Source organism: Ixodes scapularis, unplaced genomic scaffold (genome assembly GCF_016920785.2).
Source record: "Ixodes scapularis isolate PalLabHiFi unplaced genomic scaffold, ASM1692078v2 PGA_scaffold8__174_contigs__length_109621045, whole genome shotgun sequence".
Taxonomy (NCBI): domain Eukaryota; kingdom Metazoa; phylum Arthropoda; class Arachnida; order Ixodida; family Ixodidae; genus Ixodes; species Ixodes scapularis.
In genome coordinates this window covers 58,318,101-58,332,933 of record NW_024609883.1, presented here as the reverse complement: position 1 = coordinate 58,332,933, position 14,833 = coordinate 58,318,101, and the positions used below count along the sequence as shown (strand labels likewise).

The 14,833-nt window shown below is 43.6% G+C and overlaps 1 protein-coding gene across 1 annotated transcript in view; it reads right to left on the bottom strand.

Moving 5' to 3' along the window:
- The window catches only part of LOC8039362 (complement C3), an 88,748-nt gene that overhangs the window by 48,344 nt on the left and 25,571 nt on the right, over positions 1-14,833 (bottom strand). The window contains exons 10-16 of the mRNA XM_040210681.3: positions 13,431-13,607; positions 12,251-12,379; positions 6,354-6,419; positions 3,672-3,863; positions 2,542-2,691; positions 1,703-1,832; positions 613-666 (exon numbers count right to left, since the gene is read on the bottom strand). Coding sequence (XP_040066615.1) covers positions 613-666; positions 1,703-1,832; positions 2,542-2,691; positions 3,672-3,863; positions 6,354-6,419; positions 12,251-12,379; positions 13,431-13,607 — 898 coding nt within the window. The remainder of the gene's footprint in view (positions 1-612; positions 667-1,702; positions 1,833-2,541; positions 2,692-3,671; positions 3,864-6,353; positions 6,420-12,250; positions 12,380-13,430; positions 13,608-14,833) is intronic.

Sequence of the window (14,833 nt, the reverse complement as noted above, 5' to 3'; positions counted from 1 at the left end):
AGGTACATCACAGACCCTAGAACGTCTGTTGGTATAATTTTTTTTATGCATACCGTTACGCCTTGAATGTTCGCCCGGTAAAAGGCACAACCGAAATGTAGATTTAGCGAAAGTTTGAGCTCTCTACGTGAAGGTGACGATTTTGTTTTCCGGCATCTGCACATAGGTCTATAGATCTGTACAATATAAAATCTGTGGCAGCAACACTATGCTTTTTGTTATGGAACGAGAAGTTGAATAAGTGAGATAAAACACTTGATCTTCTGAACAATTCAATAACAAGAGAAATTTAGAAATAGGATCCCCTTCGAAAACGCGAAGCCGTAAATGTAACGTTTCACTTGCTCATTGTCTGCTGCACAACGTGCGCTTTCAAACAAAAACCTACTTTTTTTTCCTTTAGGTTAGTTTTACTTTTACAGATAGCATGGGTTGACTTTTATCGTCACCGTTATAAAAGAGTCTAAAACATAAGGTATCTCAAAACCCTTAATTTTCAAGGATTGGATAACGCTCGTACATTCTATTATATACTGTTACATATTTAATATTTCTTTTTTTTTCTATTTGTGTTTTATTGTAAATTTAATAAAACCCAAGTAATGGACATACCGGCACGTTTTAGGATACTACGGCGTCTTCGAATGCGCGATTCGCAGCTGTTATCTGAAAGAAACAAAATGTTAGCATTTGATATTGGGCTTTAGTTTTAGGCAAATGTCTGCAGCTAGTGAGGATATATTGCTACCAAACGAAGGTTCAGAAATTCATGAAGTAGCAAATATTCACGTCTCGATTGTTATGCACTAAACGTTATTTCTGTTGTGTTTTTCAATACGGAAACACCTCCAGAAAGCTCGGAAAATATATATATATTTAATGGGAGATAGTGACATAAAGAAAAGTGACATGACAGAATGAATAAAATATGCAGAATTAAAGATCACAGTTATTATCTCCAAGCAAGCACGCAATCTGGAGCGCAAGTTCGTCTCCTGCGTTTGCTGGGATTACTGTGACGTCAGAACGTCGAGCTCTGATCAGCTCTGATTTACCGATAGTGGGTAGACCTCAAAACAAACTGCCTTGAGGTCTACACACTATCCTTTAGAGCCAATCAGAGCTCGACGTTCTGACGTCACCACAACCCGTGCAAGTGGGGCAGGCGAACTTGCGCTCCGCAAAGGTTGGACAGTAGTTTTGCCAGACCTCTGGTCTTGTAAATAAGTATTCAATTGTAATAACTGCTATTTTCTAGTGCTGGCCAGTTCAGAGTTATAAAAATATTATAATGCTTAACAACATGCTAGAATGATATGGGGAAATCTCCGCAAAGTCCCGCAAATAGTACGAGCTCCTCCGTAGGTATCCCTTCCCGCAATGCACGCAGAAATCAACTATTGTCTTTTACGGAAGAGCAGAAAATTACGGGGCACTACCTGCCTTCTGCCTGAGAAATTCGGATTGCACTACAATTCTATTGTTTTTGATGCATCTCTATTCGCTGACTTTTTCCCTGTAGATGGCAGTGATTGACTACATTCACACTCTGTGGGATAGTGGGCACGATGATATTATTTAGAAAACAGCTCCCGTAGTCTGCGGGAATATACGGCATTGAATTGAGAGAAAAAGAAATTAGCAACTGCAGTGACATCTACATAATAATTATATCCTAATTGTTTCTCAAAACACTTCTGACCTGTTCTGATGGCATTTTCTAGAGTCTCCTCAGATATTATCACGATCCCGGTGTCTGCGAGGACAACATCAGACGTCAAGCCACCTCCCGGACCACAGCCAAGGTCGTGGGACTTCAAAACTGTAAAAAGCTAAGAGACATTTTTTCTTCGTCATTCCAGGAACAAGACAATGATTAAGAAAGCGTTTTAACGTACCCATACTCGGCCAGACATTTTTTATTTATAAAAATAGAATGTGATTTTTACAAAATAACAAGATACTGACATTTCTTAACCATTTCTAACCAACGAAGGGACAACAATTAGGTACTGAAGTTGATGCCGAAAGGTCTGGATTTTAATTTGTGTCAAATTACAACTCCCCTAGTCGTTATATATTTTTACAAATATCGCTCGCGAAACACTACACTCTAGACCAAAATATTTTTTTTTGGTTATTTATCTACTACAAAATAGCTTTATTTTTACCTTTGGCAAAGCAGTGTACTCGCTAAAAACGTCTATATGATGCTTTGGTGGTAGCTTATATCCAAGCCAGGGGTAAGTGGCAGTTGTATTCAAGAAACATTTTGGAGTCAACATTCCATTTGAAATTTGCCATCCACAAAAAAAAACTGTTTTCATAATTTTTAGCTTCACAACATAACGTATTTATTCTGGCACTGATACATATCTGCCCGCGCGGGTTCAATGTAGGCAAAACTCTGCAGCAGAAATGAGCACTCTCTTGAGGAATCACCTAAACCCATTCTCGGAACCGTTGCCAAGTTACAAAAACGGCACATGCATCGTTTCGCCGAAATATATACAAAATTTATTTCAATTCTTGTTACATTACCTTCTCTCTCGTCAGAAGTTCCTTGTTGTTCAGAATGTAGACGGCCTTGTCGACGGCCAGAATTCCAACGCGGGTTCCCTCTCTGCCACGGACATTCAGAACTCCCGAGGATCCAGGTTCCTCACTCCTGAATTCGGGCTCGATTTCAATCTGCCAAGAAGAATGAAATTGATCGCTCAAATACTGTATCTGGCCGAGTTCAATGTTCAAGGTTTACGGCCCAGTTTTCTCAAGGTCCATGTATCCGAAACCAACTTCTCCCGACTGATGAATCCCAAACACCATAGCGGGAGTAAACCAGGTTTCTGCTTCGAATTTATAGAACTAACATTTCTGGCAGAGTGTTTTTTTAGCAGATGAAGGTAAACATGTAGTAATCGGTTGGGCTTACAAATGCTAAACAAATATTGCGATATCAAATATGCTTCAAGGTACTTGATATTTATCATAATAGAAATGTGCAAAGAATGAGGTGCGAAAAGATTTTGTTTTTACGTAATTCCTCACTATTATTAGAGGGAATCATCTCCCTGCTAAACTTAGTATGTTATTTGAACTTGTATGTGATTGTACATCAATTCAAATTGGCATGATAAATTTCTAGGAGCAGTTTAGTACTTAAACTATTGTTCCTTTTTTTCCAGAAAACCATAGCCCTATAAAGGATCTTTTAAAGCAAAGGTTCCGCCAATATGATGTTGTTGCTGCTTGTGCATTCCTGACATATATCCTCGCGAAGAAACATGCTATCATTATTAGTGTCGACATTTATGAAAGCTTTGTAGCACTTTCATATAAGAAACCAGAACAAACCAGACTCTGAAAATAAATAACATACACTTTTTATATGCGCGTCTTAGTTGCCAGACACTGGCGACTAGCTGCCCTACGCAGCAAAAATACAGAGTAAACACAAAATATATTAAAATCATAGCAACTAAACAAAAAATTGTCCTTCCCTCTTTGCGTCGTAAAAGTATAACATAGTACACATTTTGTTTCTTTTTTTTACTAAAAGAAAGAAAACAAATGGAAACAGGAAACCTGATTCATTACAATAAATATAGAAAGTATAGACGCACTACACCTGTTCTTTATAAGCAGTTTGAGTTGATTGGCAAGTAACTCACATCAGAGGAACCCGTGCAGACTTCTTCAACTTCAATATTCATCGAGTCGGCAAGCAAATGTCCCTCGTGGAAAGCATACACCAGCACCCTGGCCCCTGGACTCATTTCTGGAGTCACTTGGAACCCGAAGGTCTTGTAGAAGCTTGATTCGTTCACTTTTCCGTGTGCCTTCGTTTGGCCTCGACTGATTACCTGATAAAAAATGAAAGCCGTTTACAATTCCTTGTAACGCCGGTTAGAGCGTTCCTCTTGAGGAGGAAGATGGAAGCGTACTGAGGGATAGGTGACTCCTTGAGGTCACATGACCTCAAGTGGGTCACGTGACTTCAGGGGGTCACGTGACTTCAGGGGGTCACGTGACCTCAGGGGGTCACGTGACCTCAGGGGCTCACGTGCCCTTTGGGGGTCACGTGACCTTAGGGGGGTCACGTGACCTCAGGGGGTCACATGACTGCAGGGGGTCACTTGACCTCAGGGGGTCACGTGATTTCCGGGGGTCACGTGACCTCAAGGGGGTCGCGTGACTTCAGGAGTCACGTGACCTCAGGGGGTCACGTGACCTCGGGGTCGTCAAGTGACCTGGGTGGGTCACGTGACCCCCTGAAGTCACGTGACCTCAAGGGGGTCACGTGACCTCAAGGGGGTCACGTGAACTCAAGGGGGTCACGTGACCTCGCGGTTACGCCGACGGCGACGGCGACGCCGACGCCGCTCAAGCCGGAAACGGGCCCCTAAGAGCTGTGCTCTAAAAAGGTCAGGGTTCGCTCTATACACGTTTCGAAAAAATCCTCCTAGGCCGCCGCTATGCTGGGGATGCTAATGCGGCTGGTGCGGCTCTCGCATCCGCTATCAGCTGGAATGTTCCTGCAACTCTCTTGGACTCTGAAAACCCGCTCAGAGAGATTCTACATCTATGTTTTGTGGTCTGCATTCGACGTTTTCTGGCCCCTCTCGAATGTTTCCACTAAATCTTTCTCATGCATGCTGCGTGCCCTTCTCTCCTGTCTTCCATTGTGAGAAATGGGGCTGGTAAAAGACTGACCATTGAAACATTTCTCCTTGACATTCACGGGAAACGATGGCGAGGAAGGACGTCGAACGGCCCTCGACGTGATCTTGGGAACAATGACAACTGTTCTCCTCCCTCCTGTAGATAATCCGTCAACAGTCCTTCTCAGTCATAGCCAAAAATAGTTGTTCGAGTGGGAGTCAGTCGTGCCCGTTCTTTTGCTTTGGTGCTCGTGTGAAAAAATAAAGCTCTCCCAAAAACATGCCACAAAACAAATTAATCTAGGGTTCTCTCCGACCTTCAAGATGTGACTGTCGTTCACTGTTCGTGTTTTTTTAGATGTTTCTCAAATAACTTATTTTCAGATAACGCTGCATCGTGTGGAACACCATATTGTTCGAATGTTAACACATGCTAAATTGTAGGCTCGTGTCACGTCCATCGGTGAACACGTTATTTGCGAGCGTAAAAATCGCATGCCTTTCGGCCATCTTCTGTTATAAATTATATTCGACAGCTAAGCACTTTTTCGTTTGATACGCGGCTAATCGGGCGACACCGTCAAAGCTTGTTTAAAAAAAAGAAAAACTAACATGCCAGTCGCATTCCTTCAGTTCAGTTTGACAGTTCACGGAAGCTTCTGCAGCCAGGAGCGGGGACGCCGCGACGACAGCGACACTCACGCCTCACTCCTGCTTTTCGCCAGCATTTCTGCACCCAACCGCCCGGATCACGCCATCCGGCAGAATAACTCTCCGGCTTTTGTGACGTCATTCGTTGCCATTTTGGGACCACTTTCGATGCAAGGGCGGAATAGGACGCTAAATAGGCCAGTCATAGACGTGTTTCAGCCGCCATACTGAAACATACTAGTACAATGGCGCCAGGCGCTCCAGGGCCACCTTTCAGGTAGCCCTGGAGCGCGTATAACTAGACCGATGGTTTCGGTGTCGTTTCGAGAATAAACGTACGCACGATCTGTCGAAAGTGGTCATTTATAACCTCATCAAAGGTATTACAAGTCCGTGGTGAAAAGAAAAACAATGCGTAAAGAAGTTGGAAATATATGCAAGTCAAAGGTGTGCCACGACAACCCTATAAGTGGCGCCATTGCGGTTTCTCATCGCAAGAAGTGATAAGTGGTGGCCGTGCACGCTGTTACAGTTAAGCTAAAATGTGCAACCAACTTGAAAGCATCAGAGCCGTAGAACCTACTTTAAAACCAGCAGCAAATAAAGGTACGGACTGAATAACTTAATTTCTAGATGATGACGTTTTTTTTTTTGTTTTTTTTTTTGTTTTAATTGACATTTACAGTTCTCAGCGATAAAGCTGTTCAAAGCAGGGAGGGTCAATAAATAATAACAAAAAAGAAGAAAAAAAAGCTTTACATACTCTACTTTTACAAGAAAGGAGAAACAATATTGACTGATACGTTTTAGAGAGCAAAAGTCGGTGCCTAAAATTTTATTTTATTCGCATTCTCTTTATAGTTTTATTGCTTGTATTGCATCAACCCTCTCGCGAATAAATGAGCGAGATGAGACAGCATGGTTGCGTTGAGTGCTGAGACATACATAAAATATAAAAGCAAGTCCCAAGAAATATAACATTAAAATGCCATGATACACATGTCTAAAACGCATACGGTTTTTCTGGCTAGTTTTACTTACCATGTAGTAAATCGGTGAAATATTAGAGGGCTCCGCTCTTGCATAACCGTCAAAATGTTCCCCAACCTAAAAACGAAAAGGACAATAAAAACAACAAAAAAGCTACTGTAAAACATGTAGCACTAAAACCTTTCAAACAGGATATTGAATTAGGTCCTCGCAGCACTTTCTAAAGAAAGATATTTTTGTATACAATTTAGATAAGATGGGTGACAAACGTTCAGTTCCAACATGCAAAATGAAGTACAAAGTTTCATTTTTGATGGCAGGAGGGACAGTTCGCTATCATCAGCCATGCAATACTTTTTTCGCCAGTTTACCTTCTTAATCTCTAAGATATTGCTATTTAATCGCACGACACTGAAAGCCACGCGTACTTCGATAACTAATCGAATAAAAGTGAGTTTTAGCATTTCGTATGCGAGCAAATGCAGTCCGATTGCGTTTGCGTTAGCGTTTCGAGCTCCACACTGAGTCTGCGCTGTGCTTCAGACTGCGTCTTGGATTGGCGAACAGGGACGACGCGCATGCGCAGCGTGGAGCACGCAACGCTAACGCAAACGGCCAGCACTTGCGTTTGCTGCTGTGTGCAAGACTAAAACTATTTATCATTATAGGGGTTGGTGCGTATAGAAAATATCTTAAACATAACTGTGGTGTTGATCAGTTTAACATGTTTTTATTATTGACACCCCAGTATAGTAGAAAAGAAAGTTTCAAGTGATTCCAGCTCTTTCTTTATTGTGCCAAGTGTAGCGGGCGTTCCTGAGAAAAGGGAACCGTGTATTTATTTGCATCGCAAAAATAAACAACTCGTTGCCGACATTCCAGGCTCCTTAAGAACGTAATGCTTGCGGGTTGGTACTACTGGGGACCAGGTATGAAAGTTTCAGAAATTTGCCTTCATCCAAATCAGGCCGTTGAAAAGGAGAAGCAGGCGGAGTGCGTCGGTTTTCGACTGCATCTCTAAGACGGCGCCACCTGCTCGCCCACCTCGTGAGGCTCGTCTGACCCGAAGGACTGGCGGCAAGGTAGAAACACTTGTCAGAAATATTATACATTTCTCCTTAAGTTTGCCGCTTCTGATTACACAAATATAAAACTGAATAAAAGGATTTGAAATTTTACGTAATCAAGGTGGCTATAATAAAAACATAACGTTATCACATTAAATATTAAAACGGACGTCTTCTGGTTCTGTCTTCACGAACGCTGACGTTCATCTACAGAGAGCTTCCACACATACCTGTCGTTTCATTGTATCCAATTACACACTGAGGCTTATTGGTGCAGCAATTGTCGCTCGAACAAGGGGGTCAGTTTGTGCCATGGCACAGAGAATCCAGGAGCACCAAGGAGGTATGGTGTAAGTTCTGCTCAAAGTTCAGCCCACGGCCACCTTCGACGTTCGTAATCTAGATGTGGGTTCGGCCATTTAGAGGACAGAGTGCCATAAGTAACGAGATCCACGTTTACCACGTATCTCCCCCCCCCCCCCCCCCCCCACAAAAAAAAAAAAAAACAGCTTCAGTTTGCTATCGTCGGAGCCTTCGAGGCGGATCGGAATTTGTCGCTGCGACGAGCAGCCCATCTCTTCGGAATATCTCACAATTTTGTGAGATAAAACTCCCCTCGAATTATGCAGGACGTCTTGCTCTCTGAATTGGAAGCACTGCACATGCAACGCGAGATATGCATATTTATGCAATATGGTGTGCCACAACACTGAATGAGGAAGGAACGGGCTCAGCACCCAATTGGCCTGTGCACTCGGCGGCTGGGTGGTCACGTCAAGGCCCTGTTTTTGAGCGAAGCAGAGCCCTAGGACTCTGCCTAGGGAAGGCCTGACGACGGTATGTGGCCCCGTTTGACCTTAGGCTTCGCCGCGAGTAGTGTGACATCATCCCGTTGAGTCTTCGGCTTTATTTTATTTTGTTCACTACTTTTAAGAAAGAACCTTTTCAGGCCTGCCAAATATTGCCCTAATGAAAGCTGGCTGTCCTTGACACGGCAGCCAACCCGTATCTCCAGTGCTCATGCAAAACACTTTCTTCGTGCATGCTGTCTCCAATTCTCAGGCATCGCGCCATTTATGATATTTATGATATTTCTGCCAATGACGAAAAAGCTAAATTCTATCGGACGTTTCCTTCATAATGCAGAAATATGCAGAACCAGATTTTATTCAATTAGCGAATACAACATTGTTTTTGGTGAAGAACATACGAAAATCAATGCATTGATACACAGCATGTAAACTAACGCTTTTAATGCAATTTAGACGGCCAGCAAAAATCGGTTTTTCAGCTATCACGCTACAATTTATTACACGGGTGCAAACGCTGAAAAATAAAGAAATGAACTTGGCTCATTCAATAAAAAACAAAGGTCATAATGATCTTCTGGGCAATATATGCCTCCACTTCACAGACAATCTACGCGTAGTGAGAAGGGCTGCAAACGGGGTAAGGTACACCGTGCCACTGCCTATTAGCCCCGAGAGCGAACACAAGCGTCGCTGCGGTCGCCGCGCCCTGATTGGGTGAGGCGTACCGTGACATCAGGGGGAGTACTCCGCTCCGCGACCTCGCATCGGCTCGCTTCCCAGCACCGGTTTCCTGGTCTGGCGTTGTGTGCCGCAAGCTCTTCGAAGCGCTGGACTTCGTTTACCCGGTGTACAGGACGTTGAGTTAGGCTGATATTGACGTGCTTCCGTACATTTTATAAGCCTGCTTGTCTCTTTTACCTTGAAAATTGGGTTACAAATCTTGAAAGCTATCGGCGGAGGCAATTCCGCCGATGAACCTCACCGCCCGTCCACACGACACAAGGCAATCTTGCGAGGGGTCGGTGAAGCGGTGGCGCAAGTGTTTCGGACGCTGGAATTCTGTTCCTTGCATGTTCATGATTTAGGAGAATATTACATCCCGTTTTACAGGCATTTGAAATTGCATTCATATCAAGGGCCTTTGGGTGGTCGGCAAATTAGCTCGGGACTCCGACTTTGCGCTGCCGCTCTGCATACGCTGGTTCGCAGATGTTTTAAAGGCCCTGTGTCTGATCATCTTTGAAGTGCTCATAGAACAGGGTTGCTTTACATAAATGTAGCTTCTTCGTAAATTAATTACATAGTTTATACACGTATGCAAGCATATTTCATAGAAGATGCACAATTATTGGAATTTAGTTTGTATGGTAGCAGCAAAAACGGCCGAATTACCCGCAGTTGCCTGTATGATATGTATTGGACTGCCCAAAATATGCACAGCAAATGTGCCGTAATTTGGAATGTTTACACTTTTTCCTGATACTTTTATTCCAGCTTTGGTTATTCGGAAAATACACCGTTTAGTCTGAATTGTCATTTCCAATTAAAAGAGACACTGCTGCAGGTCTCCAAAAGCTTCCTCAGCCTCCAAACTCCCTACAGCTGTACTCTCTGACAACAGATGAAAACAGGAGTAAAAGCAAGCATTCGAACGCCTGTCCAGTGGTAGTTGCAGCATTAGTAGCACAAAATGTGGAACCCGTGAAGGGCGACATTCTGCGTGAGAAAAGGTTCTGGTATTTTAGCTTCAGGAAAATTCGATTTAACTAAAATCTCAATTTTAGGGCTTAACGAACTAATAACGAGCTAGACACCTTCGCTTACGTTTGTTATACATTACTTGAGGGTTGGTATAAACAAGTCCACAGATATCACCCGTGTAGTCCATTGAAATACTATCCGAATCCAGCAAAGGTCAAATGCGAGCAATGTATGCAATAAATGTTCCTTGTTTTTTTACTTTGCCCCTGCACTTGGGCTGTCTTACTTGTGATTTTGCTCCCGATGGCCCAGACCGTATTTAGCATGTTACCCGAGCGGCATGCAGCTTTTCTGCTTCGGCGAACTTGTTTAAAAACGGAGATACAAAACAAAAAATAGTATACATAACCAGCCAATTCATTCAGACCATCAGCAGCACTTTTTGTGCGAGATGTAAATCTATAGTGATGCTCCTGCAATTGTGGCCATATTTCTTTATTTTCATATACCAGCTCCGATTCATGCGTTGCCTGCCCTGTCAACCATGTTTAAAATGTTGGTTGAAGTTTCGCCTGAAGCTACGGGTCATACCTCAATAAAGGCACATAAAAAAATATTAAACTTCCTACGAAAAACACGCCAAAAAAAATTAAATAGGAACGAGCGCGCCGACAGCTAGCGTCGTCCCAGCCTCCACAGGGCGAGCGGGGCGAGCCGGGGAAAAATTCTCTCCTCGCCGTGACGTCACCCCGGTTCGCCGTAAGGGGGCGCCACGCAAACTTCTCGGGGCTAATAGAGCGGTGGCCGATCCGGGTTCTATTAAGTGATTGACTGCTATCAAATCGGCTGACGTTCTATCTAACGCCGCTGAATGAGAAAGGTAGCGCCATCTTCTCCCCCCTCCTCTGACGCGCACACCTCTTATCTTTATGTTTTGCTTTTTCACACCCGCGCACCGCCTGTAGTGCCGCCTGGATCGGGCCAAGATAGCAGACGGCCTTCCTATACTTGAGTCAGAGCGCAGTCAAAGGCTGAAAAATATGCGCAGGCTAAAAGCGCGCTGTCATATGGTCTACCAGCCTCGAAGGATGGGCTCGAAGAAAGATGATGAAAGCCATGACGTTTCACAGTCGGCGTTATTTGATTGGCGACATGAGCTCATAGCATGCACTGCACTCCGACAGCATAGGCATTCCTTCTCCCTCTTCCTCTGACGCGCACACCTTTCATCCTCATGTTTTGCTATTTTACACTCGCGGTCGACTGTAGCGCCGCCTGCATCTGTCCAAGATAGCAGGCGGCATTCTTCAAAAGATGGCGCTACTTTTCCGTATAAAGGGGCTTTAGTTCTATCGACGCAGAATTCGGCATCTATGGGCAGCTCTTCTTACTACGCCTGTATCGACTGCGAAGGGGCGGCGTAAATTACGACCATCAGTTTTTTTTTATATATATTTTTAACTAGATAGGTTTTTTTATTGTAAATTTTCCCTCTTTGTTTGCAACCTTGTAGTATATCGCAGCGCCATACGCTGACACACCGATTTCTGCGGGCCTTCAAAATGGCATAAAGAGGGCTGATTTACATGCTGTAGAAGTTAATAAAATTACCCAAGGGGAAAAATACCAACATCAAACTGAAAGAGCTCTCAAAACGGGTGGAGCATTTGAGGAATCATGCGACGTACCTGTTGTCCGAACCTATAAACGAAAACCAAAACCAACGACAGCCAAGCTCCGTTTCACTTCGTAAAAGTGGCGCCATCTGAGAGATGCCCTCAAAATCCTTCTCACTCCGACTGCTTCTGCCGCTCGACGGCGTTTTCTCGAGCACGAAATCAGTTTCTGACTTACAGCTTTTCATTCAAATAACGGTAAGTTCTTGAACTTCGACATCTCGTTCCAACCGCTAGTGCTACATTCTGGCGGCGCCTGGGGCTTCGCCAATGCACAGTTTATTTTTAAAATGAAAAATAAAACAGTTAGTGTTTGTTTGTTTGTTTGTTTGTCTGTTCGTTTGTTGTTGTTTTTTTGCGCGTGCCCGGTGTAACATTTGTACTTAGTAGTGAAATTTCAAGCAACCCTGTTGGAATATCATCTACCCTCGCTTTAACAACGAAGAATTGATGCAAAAAATAATACACTCTTTTAGACTTTCAATTGTTGCTCACATAATACCTGCTGCGTATTTTCCTGCGATTCTGAGTTGTTCTTTTTTAGACCATTCAACTTCGGACATTCTCAAAGAATTAACCCCGGTCTTTTTGTACATACACTTATTCATACTTATTTTTGAATAAAGAGCCCGTGCTATTTAAATGATTTTCGCATTTCTGGCAGTTGACACTATCTTACTTTGCTCACTTACCTTAAGCGCAACCCTGGTGTCAATCCTTTTCAGAGATACAAATGCATTCGTCGGTGACGTGAATGGATGCAGCACAATGTTGCCGTCCGCTTGCTGGTGAGATGCGTACTTTGGGTCTTTTGTTTGAACCTAGAAAAAAGTTAAGTGTATCATGAAGTGTTTTAATCGCATTTCCAAACCCACAGAATTTGATAGGTTGAACAACAAATTAAAAAAAAATAATAATAGATTTGGTGCGGTAAATTTTTGCACAAAGTTTAATCTTCACCTCAATAAACAATGCAGCTACTTATTTATATTTTTATTCATAAATTCACGCGCCGTTCTATGTAGAATTTTCGCTTCCCCTGCACTTTGGTGGCAAATGCACGTGTCATTAGTTGATTACGTTAATAGATTTATGGAAAATATCCAGTTTAATTCTTTTCTACTTGTTTTGTGCCACGACTTTATTTGATTTCGGCCGCCAAAAATGCATAAAAGATGACCTAGTTTGCTGCAGTCATTCAGTGTAGCTTTAGAATATAATTCGTAGTAGACTAAAATGTTCTACGAGATTAATCACCACCGAATATTTTATTCATTAATAAAAAAATTTACTGCGTTAAGTTCCAGGCTTAATTTTTAGAAAACATAACAATACTGCAGATATTTTGTTCAGAACTATGCTGCCAATGGCAGAACGTTCTCAGCTAATTTGTAATTTCACGCTGTAGAACTAACATGTATAAAACACAGTCAAACAATTTGATACAAAACTTGTCTCCAGTATTGTTTTAACTTCCTCTTGATGTCATTGAAGTGGAAAGATAAATTACTTTGCTTTGGTAGACAAGAGTGTTGCCTCTTAAAATAAGTTATGAGCACAATTCATAAAGCAGGGCTTTTTGTTTTCTCACCAAAATGTTCAAAATGTAAGGAATATAAATGAACTGGTTAAACATTGTATCCCGATTATTACATTAATCGAATAATTGGAAGGCTAATGAATTAATTTCCCACTCCTACTTCACTAATTAGTAAGTCATATCTACCCAGGGTGAAGCTGAAGATGCTGGCACATGTTCAATTCAATCGCTGCTTTGTTGACGCCAGCTAGCCTGAACTATTATATTTAATACCTCTGCTATAGGGATGTACGCTTGATCAGCGAACGTCATGCATCAAAAACAGTTCTCACCTTAATCTTAAGGGCCGTCTGAAACCTGGACGTCTGGACAGAGAAAGCTACCCTTCCCGTGTTGTCGCTCGTCGACGAGGTTGTGTCCACCAAAACCACTTCTTCTCGGTCGTCGAGGGCCGTCAGTTCGGTAGGAATCCCGATCGCAGGCTTGCCATTCACATGTTTGATCTCCGCCTTGAGAAGAAAATGGTTTCTGTTCAAGTCAGGGTAAACTTTCAGCAAGATTTGTGACAGCCCAAAAATAGTAATATAATTGTTTCTTAGAGCGCAGCTCTTAGGGGCCCGTTCCCGGCTTGAGCGGCGTCGCCGTCGCCGTCGGCGTAACCAAGGTCATCCCAAGGTCACGTGACCCCCAAGGTCACGTGACCCCTCCCAAGGTCATCTCAAGGTCACGTGACCCCACATGACTCCCAAGGTCACGTGACCCCTCGAGGTCACGTGACCCCTCCCAAGGTCATCTCAAGGTCACGTGACCCCAAGACCCCACGTGACCCCCAAGTCACGTGACCCCTCTGAGGTCACGTGACCCCCGAGGTCACGTGGTCTCCCCCCCAAGGTCACGTGCCCCCCAAGGTCACGTGACCCCTCCCAAGGTCATCTCAAGGTCACGTGACCCCAAGGTGACCCCCACGTGACCCCCAGGTCACGTGACCCCTCTGAGGCCACGTGACCCCCCGAGGTCACGTGACCCCCCCTCCCCGAAGTCACGTGACACCCCCCCCCCCCCCCCCCCCGAGGTCACGTGACCGCCCCCCCCGGAGCATATTAAAGAATGAGGGGAGGAGGAGGGGTCTACCCTCCCCTCAGTACCCTTCACTCCTCCTCCTCAAGAGCTGCGCTCCAATTCGGCGTTACAGGGATTTGTAAACGGCTTTCACTTTTTTACACTTCTCTGAACTGTTTAACAAACACCGGTGGGGATAAAGGCACGTTTCAATACACGCAATGATTTTATACATGCAATATCTGCTTCTCCATATTATCACCGCACAGATTTAATCACTTATAATGGTAATATGCGACATTTAGGGCACCCTCATATGAGAAGGTTACCGCCTGGTTTTCAGTCATTCCATCGCGCATTCAACAAGACTTCCCTAATTCCCATCATCATGGACGCATATTCGTCCTCTCTAAAACGCCGCCCACTTTCCTTTGTAAACATTTCGCGCCTGTATTGACGGACGGTGTTGACGTGTGATGGAATTACACTCAGAGCCGAGGTGGTAATATCTACTGAGAATGGCATCCAAAAGCTAGTGCCATGCCATTATAAATGCCTCGTCATTGCAGTGATTCAATGGATAAGTCGCTGTCGTATGTGTCTAAATTTTGTGCTCATTTAGGTTTTGTTTTATTACTTCTTTTGTTCACGAATTCTTCAAGTTCTTCAAATATTG